General features: G+C 41.5%; 1 protein-coding gene across 1 annotated transcript in view; it reads right to left on the reverse strand.

Annotated features, from left to right (window-relative positions):
- LOC143768139 (uncharacterized) overlaps positions 1-15,032 on the reverse strand; it is a 103,113-nt gene that overhangs the window by 68,685 nt on the left and 19,396 nt on the right. Inside the window, exon 7 of the mRNA XM_077256826.1 lies at positions 13,531-14,282. Coding sequence (XP_077112941.1) covers positions 13,531-14,282 — 752 coding nt within the window. The remainder of the gene's footprint in view (positions 1-13,530; positions 14,283-15,032) is intronic.

The following is a 15,032-nucleotide window of genomic DNA, read 5'->3' on the forward strand; positions in this document are numbered from 1 at the left end:
TCTTCAGAGAGGAAGAGGACTAGAAATCTAGTGCCACCTATTGGAAGTAGCAATCCTAACAGTCAATGTCGACCCTTTAACGAGCCTTGTCACATGACTTAGGATAAGAGCCAAACCAGATCTCAATTTGCATACACTGTATTTCGGGGTAGTGCCCCTCGTCAGTGCAAAGTGGAGATCTGGCTTGGCTGGGTGAGAGGCGTCTGACCAGGATCCAAGAAGTATTGTTTCTCATTGCGGAGAGTGACATGTTAAGCATGTTGAGATGAGGAGACTTAAAGCCGCAATGCTCCTCTGGGAAATATTCAAATTGTCTCTTCAGAGAGGAAGAGGACTAGAATTCTAGTGCCACCTATTGGAAGTAGCAATTCTAACAGTCAATGTTGACCCTTTAATGAGCCTTGTCACATGACTTAGGATAAGAGCCAAACCAGATCTCAATTTGCAGACACTGTGTTTCTGGGTACTGCCCCTCGTCAGTGCAAAGTGGAGATCTGGTTTGGCTGTGTGAGAGGCGTCTGACTGGTATCCAAGAAGTATCGTTTCTCCTTGTGGAGAGTGACATGTATCTGGAATCGGGTTCCAGGCAGCAGGTGGAGGCTGTCCCCTCAGCCTCCCGAGGAAGGAGAAGAACAAGCGGACACCTGAAGAGGATTACAGTGTTACCCTCCGTATAATTTTTTTACTGGCTCTGTATTTTGTGCAAAGCCAACTACACTAGGAGTACAGCAACTACACTTTAAAAATATTTGAATGAGGCCAGCCAGTTGTTGCCTTTTAGGGGTCTATAGATGACCCTCCTTATAATTTTTTCCTGGCTTTGCACTTTCTGCGATGCCTTTATGAGTGTAGAAGTACATAAACTACACTTTCAAAATATTTACGTTATAAATTTACTTCTGGATTCAATTAGTCATCTATGCAGTTTAACGCGGTTATTGGTACATTACGGTGGCATGTAAAACTCTAAAAAAAAAACGTTATAAAATTTGGCTGGGTTAAATTTCTGACCCATACACTATTCTGTGATATATATAAAGCTCAAAAAAAGAGTAAAAAGACCCTGTTGGGTTAAATTTCTCAGACATACTCTATTCCGTGCTCTGTATGGGTATTATATTTGTCATCCACAGAGTATTATGTCTTCTTGGGTATATTTCTGTGGTATATAACCCTCCAAAAAACTGTTAAAAAATGTTTAGGTATTATATTGCTCATCCATAGAGTATTACTTCTTCTTGGGTACATTTTGTGGTATCTAACCCTAAATTTTTTTTAAAAAATTATTGGTATTATTTTGCTCATCTATAGCGTATTAAGTCTTCTTGGGTACATTTCAGTGGTGTCTAACCCTCCAAAAAACTGTTAAAAAATGTTTAGGTATTATATTGCTCATCCATAGAGTATTACTTCTTCTTGGGTACATTTTGTGGTATCTAACCCTAAATTTTTTTTTTTTAAATTATTGGTATTATTTTGCTCATCTATAGCGTATTACGTCTTCTTGGGTACATTTCAGTGGTGTCTAACCCTCCAAAAAATTGTTAAAAAATGTATCGGTATTATATTGTGCATACATAAAGTATTACGTCTTCTTGGGTAATTTTCGTTGGTATCTAACCCTCAAAAGAAGTAGTCTAATTTTTTTTGTATTATATTGCTCATCCATAAAGTATTATGTGTTCTAGGGTACATTTTGTTGGTATGTAACACTCACAAAATGCGTTCAAAAATTATTTTTGATCGAATTACTCATCCATACAGTGTTACGTGCTCTGAGGTACATTTTGTTGGTCTATAAAACTACAAACAAGCAGTGAGAACATTTTCTGAATTTAATTACTCATCCATACCATTTTATATGCTTTCTGTTCCATTTTGGTATTATGTAAAACTCCAGAAAAAATAAAAAAAATTTCACTGATTCAATTACTGATCCATACAGTATTACGTGCTTTCTGCTACATTTCTGTGTAATATAAAAATTTTAAAAATCCTTGGATAGATGTATATGAATTCAATGATTTATCCATACACTCTAACGTGGTTCTTATTACATTACACTGGTATATTAAGCTACACAAAAAGCTTCCAAAACTTTCTATGGATCGAATGATTCATCCATACACTGTAATATGGTTCTTGTTACATTTCATTGATTCATCTATACAGTTTATCGTGCTTTGTGTAAAATTATGGTGGGTTAAAAATTTTTTAAAAAAATACTTGGCCTGGTACAGTTCACAAAATATTTTTGGGAAAAAGAATTGACTGCGGTCATATACACTGTAGAACCTGCTTTGTGTGAAATTTCGATGGTTTGAAAAAACAAAACAAAATTGGCCTGCTACAGGTGTACACTGTTATGATCCGGTGACCTAGGAGCCGCATGAGAGACTTTCTCAGGAGTAAATGGTATCTGTACTGACCGCGAACCCTAAACTGACACCGCAACTAGGAGTAGCCGTGGGGTGTGCCTGACCCGTCCTAGACACCTCGACACAGCCGGAGGACTAAATACCCCTATAGGTGGAAATGGGAATTCTATCTTGCCTCAGAGCAGAGCCCCCAAAGGATAGGCAGCCCCCCACAAATATTGACTGTGAGTATAAGAGGAAAGACACACGCAGGCAGAAAAACAGAATTTAGCAAAAGAGGCACTTCTAGCTAAATAGAAAAGGATAGGACAGAATTCTAAGCGGTCAGTGTTAAAATCCTAAAAATATCCACAGCAGAAAATACAAATATACTACATCTAACTAAAGACATAGCAAGTATATCTGCAACTCCTGAGAATCCAGCATGACTGAAAAATCAAAACAAAGTCTAAGCTGGAGAAACACAAATGAATTGCACTGAATTACAAGCACACTGCATGTGTGCACAGAGACAAAAAACCAGACACTTATCTTAGCTGAATTGGCAGCAGAGCATGAGGAACCAGAGAGAGAAGCAATCCCTTCAAGAACAATGGACAACTGGCACTGACTAATGAATCCAGCAGCCCAAAATACCCCAGTCAGGCCTGCAATCAGCAAGGACACCTGAGCAGGATTGCAAGCCAGGAACAGCTGCAATACCACCAACAACCACCGGAGGGAACCCAAGAACAGAATTCACAACAGTACACTTTCTTAATATTTTAATGAGATTGTCCAGTTGTTGCCTTCAAGGTTGTATGGATGACCCAGCTTGTAATTTTTGGAGCAGGAGGGAAAGAGGGATGGCAGAGGTGTCAGTGGGACCTAATTTCTCTCTTCTATGATATGTTAGATCATATCAGAGGAGAGAGAAATTAATTTTAAAGAGCACTATTTTTATGTGATCGCTGTTATTCGGTGAATACCGGTGATCATGTGACAGGGGACTGTAAAAAACGGCCATGATCATGTTTCTCCATGGTCTCAGCTACCCCCGGTAGCTAAGACCCCTGAGATTCTCCAACGCTGAGGGGCACTATAACCTTATTTTATGGTGTTGAGGAATAAGTACCTATAACAGCCGCCATTAAAAGGTGTATTGAAAGGCGTATTGCTGTTGAAAATAAGAGTAAAGTTACCTTATTTCAGCAGAAGACTTTTGTAGAAGAGTTTCCTGGATAATGAGAAAGTTATTTTTAGTTGTTCTCTTCTGTATTCATTTGTTCCCCTTGGGAAGATGAAAGCTTTTGGAAATTGTGGATAAATTTGTGCCCTTCTTCAGGTGTGTGATGTTGTTGTTGACTAGCAGTTTCGTAGTGAAATCCCATCTGTATAGGATGCCACTATGGTGAAGTGTAGATGTGTCTTCTTTAAAAGATTTTAATTTTTGAAGAGTTTCCTTTGAGAATTGAGGAAAATCTTAATCCCATTAAATGGTGGAGGGAGAGCTTTATTTACTCTCATGTAGGACATGAGCTGTTCTTTGATGTGGTAGTAAAAATGAAGTCTTACTATAACGTCTCTTGGTAAATCTTTCGCCACAAAGCCAGGCTTTATGTAGTCCATGTCATTGGTATCTGGCAGGGCTTTCTGTATAAATCCTTGATGAATTATGGTAGTTTTGGAGGGAAGATATATTCAGTTATGCCTCTTATATTTAAATTATTCATCCTGCTCTTTTCCTCTCTATCTGCGATTTTTACGTTTAGCTTTTTGACTACTTCTTTTAGAAGGATGCTATCCTTTTGTTTGGCAATTTGGGGTTTAGATATGACATCACTTTTCTCCTCAGACTTCAAAACACCGATTTTAATATCATCAATAGAAGCTTGTAGTCCAAACTTCTTGCTGAGTTTTTTTTAAGGTATTGTTAAGTGCCTCCATGGTATCTTTGAAGCTTTTTGTATCCAGAGTGGAACTACAGTTGTTGCAATCTGATTCTGACTTCCCATTTAAATGTGCTGGATTTGTTTTAGGAGAGTCTGCAAGGTCCAGTCTCGGCTTTTGCTCATGTAGGGACTGTGAGTCCCTGTCTTCATGTTCTGGGACATTTATCTACTCATCCTGGTCAGTGCATATAACAGCAGAATTCATGGTCATGGCACCTTTCATGCCCTTACTGTCATCACACAAGTCTTTCTTTTAATTATGTTACTCATGATTGTTGAGTCTGCGTCTTCCTCTGTGTGGTGGAGGATGGTGAAGTTTTCTGTGGACCTCTGCAGACCCGTTGCTGGCATGGATAGGACATCTAGTATTGCATGCCGCAGGTAGGCCTTGTGGTCTGGCATAGGCAGCCTACTAGGAGCTGAAACTTTATTGCGGTCTAGTTCATTTTGTAATGTTGCCTGTGGAAACCCAGAGCCTTTATCCTTCTTCCTAGTTTTAATTATCCCAGTGCCTGGAGTATTCCGGAGGAAGATGGGATATGGTTTAAGTGGAAATGATGCTTTTTAGGCCACTGTTAGTTGCTTTTTATGGGCTGAGCTGTGGAGCCTCAGCACCGTGCAACCATTCAGTAGCACTTCAAGCCACAACCCTTGCGACCACCTTCTATATGATCCACATGCCTGCTCCATTGCCGTTAGCACTGATGCTCTCTCCTTTTAAGTGATCCACAGCAACTTCATCTCGCAACATGACATGGCTGAGTTCTTGTGTACAACGAAACACATTATAATAACGGAAAAACATTGGCATCCAAGTTATCAACAAGTGAATCACATGAAGTGCCAGATCTGGGAGGGTTGACCAGGAATGTATTGATCAATCAACTGTTCCAGATCGGTCCCAAATAAAAACATTTATGGGGAAGTTCTCGGACACACTCACTTCCCTTAATTTTCTCCTGGCAACCCAACCTAGAAAAACCAGGGCCATTGGGAAAGGTCGGCTAACATCTCCAATCATGGTGACAGTGTCTTCCTAGGGATAAGTTTTTCAGGGTACCAAAATTCAGGATGGGAGTTCATTCTGCACCAGTGTCTTTGAGCCTCAAAGTAATGGTGTCACCCACAGTAACCGGTTGCAAGTTTTTGTGGGCCCTCCCAACCGCCCCACCTACTAAAAGGACTGCCACATTAGGCTCCTTGGCTTAGATGTGGGGTTCCTCCTCTGCCTCTCCTTAATATGTCCAGGTAGATTGCAGGTATATCGCCGTCGGGAGTCAGGTGCAGGTCGGGTGCTGGAAGATGCGGCGAGGAGTGGCTGGACAGAGCCATGGGATGTCGGCTTACACCCTTTCCAACTAGCAACAGCCAGCTTCCAAATCTCAGGTGTATGGTTGGCCTCACAGATATCGGCAATCTGGGACCTTGGCGAACTCCTTTGGCTCCAGGTCCATCAGGAACTGTCACACCTCCACAGGGCAAAGTTGAAGAAATTGATCCTTCACCATCAGGTCCCTCAATTCCCTAAAGATGTAACTAATAGTCACTTGAACCAATGTTTAAACTTGGTTCTGAGCTCGTCCACCACATCACTGTAGCTGCCATGATGTCCACATTGGAGGGTCTGGAACTTTTATCAGTACACTACTGGGGTCAGTTGATATTTCCTTCTCAGGCCGTTTGATGACCTCATAGTTTCAATCTTGTTTTCAAGCAAGAGCAATGAACACCTCCAGAGCTTTGCCTCGTAGCCCTTGGGTTGATTATCAAGCCCACTGGTTATCAGTAATGATGAGCGGACCTGTGGATGTTTGGGTTTGACTGTACAGTCCAAAGATCGGTTTCCGGACTTCACCCTGGACCTGAACCCAATAGAAGTCAATGGCGATCCGAACTCCAATGCTTTAAAATGGCTGTAAAATGGTCATAGTAAGGGCTAGTGTGCTGCAAAGGGAAAAAAAAATGGAGGTAAGAGCAGGACAATTGCCCAGCAAAGAAATGGTAAATGATAAACGAATAGGTAAATTACTTAAAATAACATAGAATAAAAAAGGACCTCCCACGGCGGAGGCAGGTCTAAGCTTGACAGAGGTGCCACATAGGCCCCCACACCCTCAACCCTCTCCCAAGCGACCCTGTGCATCGCCTTGGGTGCGGTGGGTGACGAGGCAGGGTGGCCATGGTGTTCTATGGAGGACAGTCACCTCACCCTCTCCGTGTAACTGTTTTTTTTCCGTATGCGAGCGGCTTCAAGACTTGCCGCTTTCCCTTCTGACCACCCTTCCACCCCTGTACCATACGGGCTTCCATGGTGACCAGGGGTAATGGATAATCAGTGTTCTATTACAGAGACAGGGCCTGATAAATGACTACCAAATCCACGGAAGGCAGCAGTCGTGCAAATTAGTTACTGCTGAGCTGGTGACGAAGCAAGCCAAAATAGCCATCCACGACAATTTAGAAGCTCTGTAATTGGAATGAGTTTATTAAATCCTTTAACAAAGATCTATTGGAGATCAAATTTGGTGTCAGCAGTGGCAGTAATTCCAGCTCTAGTAGCAAACACTTAACTCCCCCACGACTATCACGTAAAAACAGATGGTACAGTCAAACTGCGAATGGCCATTGAATGAGTTAAATAGTTTATAGTGAACCAAATATGCAGAAAGCAACTTTACACATTTACATAAGCATTTGTTATTTTCCACTAATAAAGCATTTAAACCTTTTTTGAAATCATCAATGGTTTTTGCTGTGACCAAGTCCCGACGTCCGCTGTTCTACAGATTAATAGTTCTCAAAGTAAAAGCGTGGCTCCTCTGGAGACTGAACCTTTCTTTCTTCAGGTGGAGGGAGCGCCCCCTTCTCTTTTGAGGGGACTATATGTAAGATATATATTTGAGCCTCTTCCATTCAGGTGCAATTTATCTGCAGAATGCAAATTGTACCTCAATGAAAAGTCAGTTCACTGCTCAAGGAACCCAAATCCCTCAGCTCTGCACCAAGATTTAAGCCATGCATTCAGCTCTTTAAGATCCCACTGTCTCTCTTGTGTTATGTATGGCACAGGCAGCTTTCCAGTGAATACTACTTTTGAGGTCCTTCTCTTCAGCTTGGAGTAAAAATATTTAAAATAGTTTTAAGGATCCTCTATCTATGGCCGAGGTCACACTTGTGAGAGTGATGCGAGTTTCTCGCATCAATACCCGGCACTGCCGCTGGCACTCGGGACCAGAGTGTGCTGCTGCATAGAAATACATGCAGCAGCACGTTTCGGTCCTGAGTGCCAGGTATTGATGCGCGAGTTTCTCGCATCACACTCGCAAGTGTGACCCCTGCCTATCACTTATTCTGTCACTGATTACCAAGTTGACCATGACATTTGGATCTTCACCAGCCCCCGTAGAAGTTTATCAATCAATTCCACCACATGCGGAACCCTGGCTCTAGGAAGACAGGAAGCCAGTCAGTTGAGGTACTCCTGGTGATGAACTATTCTATCCTTCATCTTAATTATAGAATCTACTATAACCTACTAACCTATAACCTATAATCTACTAATGTGGTGCAATCCCCATTAGGAAATGTGCTCCACAATTGTTAATGCCATCCAGTGCACATCTTGCCACATGTATGCAGTCCTTGACCAGCCGGTCGAGGGTGCATACTGCTGTGCGAGATGTGAGCACATTGTGCATTTGGAAACCCAGATACTGGATCTAAATATGCAGCTGGCAACACTGAGATCCATAGACAATATGGAGAGGAGTCTTCTGCTCACAGAGCAGACGCTCAATGGGATAGATGAGGAGGGGGATGGTAGGATGGAGCTGCAGGACAGTGTGGCAGTTAGCTGGGTGACAGATAGAAGGCGGGGTAGAGGGAAGAGTGCCAGGGAGGCTAGTCCTGATCTGGCACACCCCAATAAGTTTGCTAAGTTGGCAGATGAGGGGGGTGCCAGTACAGGGGTAGCACTGCTGCAGCCAGGCATGTCCTCTGAAAGCCGGAGGAGTGACTGCTCCAGTAAGGAGGGAAATAGGAGAGCAGGGCAGGCCAGACAGGTGCTGGTAGTGGGGGACTCAATTATTAGGGGAACAGATAGGGTAATCTGTCACAAAGACAGGGATCGTCGAACGGTGTGCTGCCTACCTGGCGCTCGAGTCCGACACATCGCTGATCGGGTGGACAGATTACTGGGAGGGGCTGGTGAGGACCCAGCGGTCATGGTGCACATTGGCACAAATGACAAAGTTAGAGGTAGGTGGAAGGTCCGTAAAGATGATTTCAGGGAATTAGGCTGCAAGCTGAAAGCAAGGACCTCCAACGTGGTATTTTCCGAAATACTGCCTGTACCACGTGCCACGCCAGAGAGGCAATGGGAGATTAGGGAGGTTAATAAGTGGCTCAAGAATTGGTGTAGGAAGGAGGGGTTTGGGTTCCTGCAGAACTGGGCCGACTTCTCAGTTGGCTACAGGCTCTACGCTAGGGACGGGCTGCACCTCAATGGGGAAGGTGCAGCTGTGCTGGGGGAGAAAATGGCTAGAAGGTTGGAGGAGTGTTTAAACTAGGGATTGGGGGGGAGGGTATTCATTTTATAGGAGGGGAAGATAGTGCAGATAGAGACCTGGGCACAAATAAGGAAGTTGGGGGTGGCGGTGGCATGGGGGGGTGGGGTTAGAACAGTTAGTAATTTAAGAAAGAATAGAGGTACAGAGAGTAACATCAAGTGCATGTATACTAATGCCAGAAGCCTCGCCAACAAAATGGATGAATTAGAACTAATGTTGTTGGAGCATAATTATGACATGGTGGGGATATCTGAGACGTGGCTGGATGAGAGCCATGTCTGGGCTGTTAATTTGCAGGGCTATAGCCTGTTCAGAAATGACCGTACAGATAAGCGAGGGGGAGGGGTGTGTCTATATGTAAAATCTTCCTTAAAACCCATCCTGCGTGATAATATAGGTGAATTTAATGAAAATGTAGAGTCCCTGTGGGTGGAGATAAGGGGAGGGGGAAAAAATAATAAATTACTGATAGGGGTTTGTTATAAATCTCCAAAACTAATGGAAGCAATGGAGAATATCCTCGTAAAGCAAATAGATGAAGCTGCGACTCAAGGAGAAGTCATTATTATGGGGGACTTCAACTACCCTGAAATAGATTGGGGAACAGAAACCTGCAGTTCCAGCAAAGGTAATCGGTTTTTGACAACTATGAGAGACAATTACCTTTCACAACTGGTTCAGGACCCAACAAGGAGGGGGGCACTGCTAGACCTAATATTAACCAATAGGCCAGACCGCATATCAAATATAAGGGTTGGGGGTCACTTGGGGAATAGTGATCACAAAATAATAAGTTTTCATGTAACCTTTAATAAGATGGGTAGTAGGGGGGTGACAAGGACACTAAACTTCAGGAGGGCAAATTTCCAACCGATGAGAGAGGATCTTGGTGCAATTAACTGGGACGATATCCTGAGACACAAAAATACACAAAGAAAATGGGAGACATTTATTAGCATCCTGGATAGGACCTGTGCACAGTATATACACCGTATGGGAATAAACATACTAGAAATAGGAAGAAACCAATATGGCTAAATACAGCTGTAAGGGGCGCAATAAGGGACAAAAAGAAAGCATTTAGAGAATTAAAGGAAGTAGGTAGTGAGGAGGCATTAAATAAATACAGAAAATTAAATAAATTCTGTAAAAAGCAAATCAAGGCAGCAAAGATTGAGACAGAGAGACTCATTGCTAGAGAGAGCAAAAATAACCCCAAAATATTCTTTAACTATATAAATAGTAAGAAACTAAAAAATGACAGTGTTGGCCCCCTTAAAAATAGTCTGGGTGAAATGGTGGATGAGGATGAGGAAAAAGCCAATATGCTAAATGACTTTTTTTCATCAGTATTTACAAAAGAAAATCCCATGGCAGACAAAATGACTAGTGATAAAAATTCCCCATTAAATGTCACCTGCTTAACCCAGCAGGAAGTACAGCGGCGTCTAAAAGTAACTAAAATTGACAAATCTCCGGGCCCGAATGGGATACACCCCCGAGTACTGCAGGAACTAAGTACAGTCATTGATAGACCATTATTTTTAATCTTTAAAGACTCCATAATAACAGGGTCTGTACCACAGGACTGGCGTATAGCAAATGTGGTGCCAATATTCAAAAAAGGGGCAAAAACTGAACTCGGTAATTATAGGCCAGTAAGCTTAACCTCTACTGTGGGTAAAATCCTGGAGGGCATTCTAAGGGATGCTATACTGGAGTATCTGAAGAGGAATAACCTCATGACCCAGTATCAGCACGGGTTTACTAGGGACCGTTCATGTCAGACTAATTTGATCAGCTTCTATGAAGAGGTAAGTTCCGGACTGGACCAAGGGAACCCAGTGGACGTAGTATATATGGACTTTTCCAAAGCTTTTGATACGGTGCCACACAAAAGGTTGTTACATAAAATGAGAGTAATGGGGATAGGGGAAAATATGTGTAAGTGGGTTGAGAGCTGGCTCAGGGATAGGAAACAAAGGGTGGTTATTAATGGAGCACACTCGGACTGGGTCGCAGTTAGCAGTGGGGTACCACAGGGGTCAGTATTGGGCCCTCTTCTTTTTAACATATTTATTAATGACCTTGTAGGGGGCATTCAGAGTAGAATTTCAATATTTGCAGATGACACTAAACTCTGCAGGGTAATCAATACAGGGGAGGACAATTTTATATTACAGGATGATTTATGTAAACTAGAAGCTTGGGCTGATAAATGGCAAATGAGCTTTAATGGGGATAAATGTAAGGTCATTCACTTGGGTAGAAGTAATAAGATGTATAACTATGTGCTTAATTCTAAAACTCTGGGCAAAACCGTCAACGAAAAAGACCTGGGTGTATGGGTGGATGACAAACTCATATTCAGTGGCCAGTGTCAGGCAGCTGCTACAAAGGCAAATAAAATAATGGGATGTATTAAAAGAGGCATAGATGCTCATGAGGAGAACATAATTTTACCTCTATACAAGTCACTAGTTCGACCGCACTTAGAATACTGTGCACAGTTCTGGTGTCCGGTGTATAAGAAAGACATAGCTGAACTGGAGCGGGTGCAGAGAAGAGCGACCAAGGTTATTAGAGGACTGGGGGGTCTGCAATACCAAGATAGGTTATTACACTTGGGGCTATTTAGTTTGGAAAAACGAAGACTAAGGGGTGATCTTATTTTAATGTATAAATATATGAGGGGACAGTACAAAGACCTTTCTGATGATCTTTTTAATCATAGACCTGAGACAGGGACAAGGGGGCATCCTCTACGTCTGGAGGAAAGAAGGTTTAAGCATAATAACAGACGCGGATTCTTTACTGTAAGAGCAGTGAGACTATGGAACTCTCTGCCGTATGATGTTGTAATGAGTGATTCATTAATTAAATTTAAGAGGGGACTGGATACCTTTCTGGAAAAGTATAATGTTACAGGGTATATATACTAGATTCCTTGATAAGGCGTTGATCCAGGGAACTAGTCTGATTGCCGTATGTGGAGTCGGGAAGGAATTTTTTTCCCCATGGTGGAGTTACTCTTTGCCACATGGGTTTTTTTTGCCTTCCTCTGGATCAACATGTTAGGGCATGTTAGGTTAGGCTATGGGTTGAACTAGATGGACTTACAGTCTTCCTTCAACCTTAATAACTATGTAACTATGTAACAACTGGCTAATGGCTCATTCGTATCAGTTTTTTCAGGAACAAATAAAGCTGACTGTGTTTCATCAGCTATTTTGGTCCGTTTCCTCAGAGTTTTATCAAAGTTTCTCTACCTTCCCCTATCTAAAAGTCAATGAAAGTCAGACCACACTCGGATGGCATCAGAGCGCTGACTGATTTTTCTTACAGAGCCATAGACTTGCATAGCCGATTTTGATCCAAAATTCGAAACAATATCAGACATTTGTAAACAATTTTGAGCAAACTGCTTGGTCCATGAAAAATCATGGACATGTGAATTGCTCCATTCACTATTGCAGGTACAAGTGTTATCCGTGAAAACCACAAAGAACCCTGTAAGGCTACGTTCACATTTGCGCTGTTGGGCGCAGCGTCGTCGACGGATACCGACGCATGCGTCATGCGCCCCTATCTTTAACATGCGGGGCGCATGGACATGCGCCGGTATGTGTTGTAATGCGTTTTACGACGCATGAGTCATATTGACGCACAAGACAGGGCGCAGAGGACGCTACTTGTAGCGTTTTCCCTGCGCCGAAAGTCCTGATCCTTACTATCTTATGACAACGCATGCGTCGCAAAACGCTGCGTTGTGTACATGTGTTGTTGGTTGCGTCGCCGACGCTGCGCCCAACAACGCAAATGTGAACGTAGCGCAACACAAAATTTTGATGTTTGAATGAGCCCTTACTGAACCTACATTATCCTAGATTGGCTGTTCTCGCAGTGATTGAGCAGCAGAAATTGACATTTCTGAGACTGACACCCTTATATCTTCACCCATTTTGACAATTTTGCTTAGAAGACACATTGCAGAAAGTAGAGAGGCAGCAGTGACTCAACGCTGGACCTTTGTACTGTGAGTATAGGGCAGTTTTTTAAATTGAAAATAAACTGCAGCTTTGAAACAGGCTTTCGAAATCTGAAAACTCCATTAAAAATCATTCTGAGGAACAGCCGTGGACATTTAAGAAAATTGCAGCCAAAAATAACACCAATCTCTATCAAGTTGCTTATTTAATGTATGGGTGAGTTATTTGGATTCCATTTGCATTTTAAATGACAAATGCTTATTGCTAATTTGCTATATTCCAGAATCATCATTCAATGTTTTAAGTTGCGTTTCATTCCTCATCTATAACATATGACTTTACTTTCACTTTAACAGATGTTTGTACCTTGTACAATTTGTCAATAGTAATAAAAAAGAAAAAAAACAATGGTTAGTTCCCTATGAGAGTGCAATAAAAATTGATTTTTAGTTAAAACATTTCCCACATTCTAAACATGAAAATGTTTTTTCTCCCGTGTGAACAATCTGTTGTCGAAGAACATTTGATTTAGATATAAAATATTTCCCACATTGGGAACACGAAATGGCTTCTCCCCGGCATTTTATCTTGTGTGGATTTTCAGATATGTAACAAGATTTCTTTTGTTTAAAAAACATTTCCCACACACCAAACATAATAATTACTTCTCCGCTGTGTGAGTTTTCTGATGTTTAGCAAGATCATATTTCCGATAATAACATTTCCCACATTCTGGACATGAAAATAATTTCTCCCCTGTGTGAATTCTTTGATGTCTAGCAAGAGATGATTTCTCTGCATAACATTTTCCACATTCTGAACATGAAAATGGCTTCTCCCCTGTGTGAATTCTATGATGTGAAGCAAGATTAGATTTCTTTTGAAAACATTTCCCACAGTCTAAACATAAAAATGGCTTCTCCCCTGTGTGACTTCTCTGATGTGTAACAAGATTTGTTTTCTGATTAAAACATTTCCCACATTCTGAACATGAAAATGGCTTATGCCCGGTGTGAATTCTCTGATGTGAAACAAGATTTGTTTTCCTATTAAAACATTTCCCACATTCTGAACATGAAAATGGCTTCTCCCCTGTGTGAATTCTCTGATGTATAGCAAGATTTGTTTTGTCTGTAAAACGTTTTCCACATTCTGAACATGAACATTTCTTCTTTCTTGTGTGATCTCTTTGATGTTCACCATCCCTTTGGCCATTTTTATTTTGTTTAAAAGTCTGTGATGAATCAGTAGAAAGAACCTGCTGAAAGGGATCAGATGATACATCTATGCTATGAAAGGCTGGAGGTATTTCTTGGATAATGGCATACTCTTCATATGTATCTGGTGTGATACTACAGTCATCTGCATTAACATCTGAAAATATCGTATGTTCCTTTGAGCTCCTGGTACAGTCATCTGCCAAAAATGAAACCATTGATATTATTCAATAAAAGTGCCTCTTAGTTATATTAATTCTATTCACTGTTTAACTAATTTACTAAATATCTCCAAACTTATTTTATAAACAACTTCACAGAACTAATGAAATTGGAGTAATAGTAAAAAGTAACCTTCATTCTATACAATTAAAATAGGAATACACTAATGAATACAATTAAAATATTTTTAGACTCAGTAGTCTCAAAAATAAAAGTCAGGATTATCATTAGTTAAGGATTTTTCACTACATTTAGTCCCAATATATCTTACTCAAGATTATTTATTTTTATAGGAACAAACCTTCTAGTTATAGCTGTCTAGTAGCACAATTTGTTGGGGGATTGTTGTCAATTCTGTTCTCGAACTCCCTCCGGTGGTTATGAATGGTACTTCGGTGAGTTCTGTCCATGGACTCCATCTGGTGGCTGTGAGTGGAGCTGCTGGCTCTGAGGTTCCTTCCTCAGCTGACCTCGTTTAGTTCTAGGCTGCTGCTCTATTTAACTCCACTTAGATCGTTACTTGATGCCATCTGTCAATGTTCTAGTACTGGTTCAGTTCTCTCTTGGATCTTTCAGATGACCTGTCTACTCCAGCAAAAGCTAAGTCCCTGCTAGCTTATTTGTTTACCACTGTTTTTCTTGTCCAGCTTGCTATCATGATTTTGCTCAGCTAGCTGGAAGCTCTGGGATGCAGAGTGGCACCTCCACGCCGTGAGTCGGTGCGGGG

The sequence above is a fragment of the Ranitomeya variabilis genome, chromosome 4 (genome assembly GCF_051348905.1).
Source record: "Ranitomeya variabilis isolate aRanVar5 chromosome 4, aRanVar5.hap1, whole genome shotgun sequence".
NCBI classification, from domain to species: Eukaryota; Metazoa; Chordata; class Amphibia; order Anura; family Dendrobatidae; genus Ranitomeya; species Ranitomeya variabilis.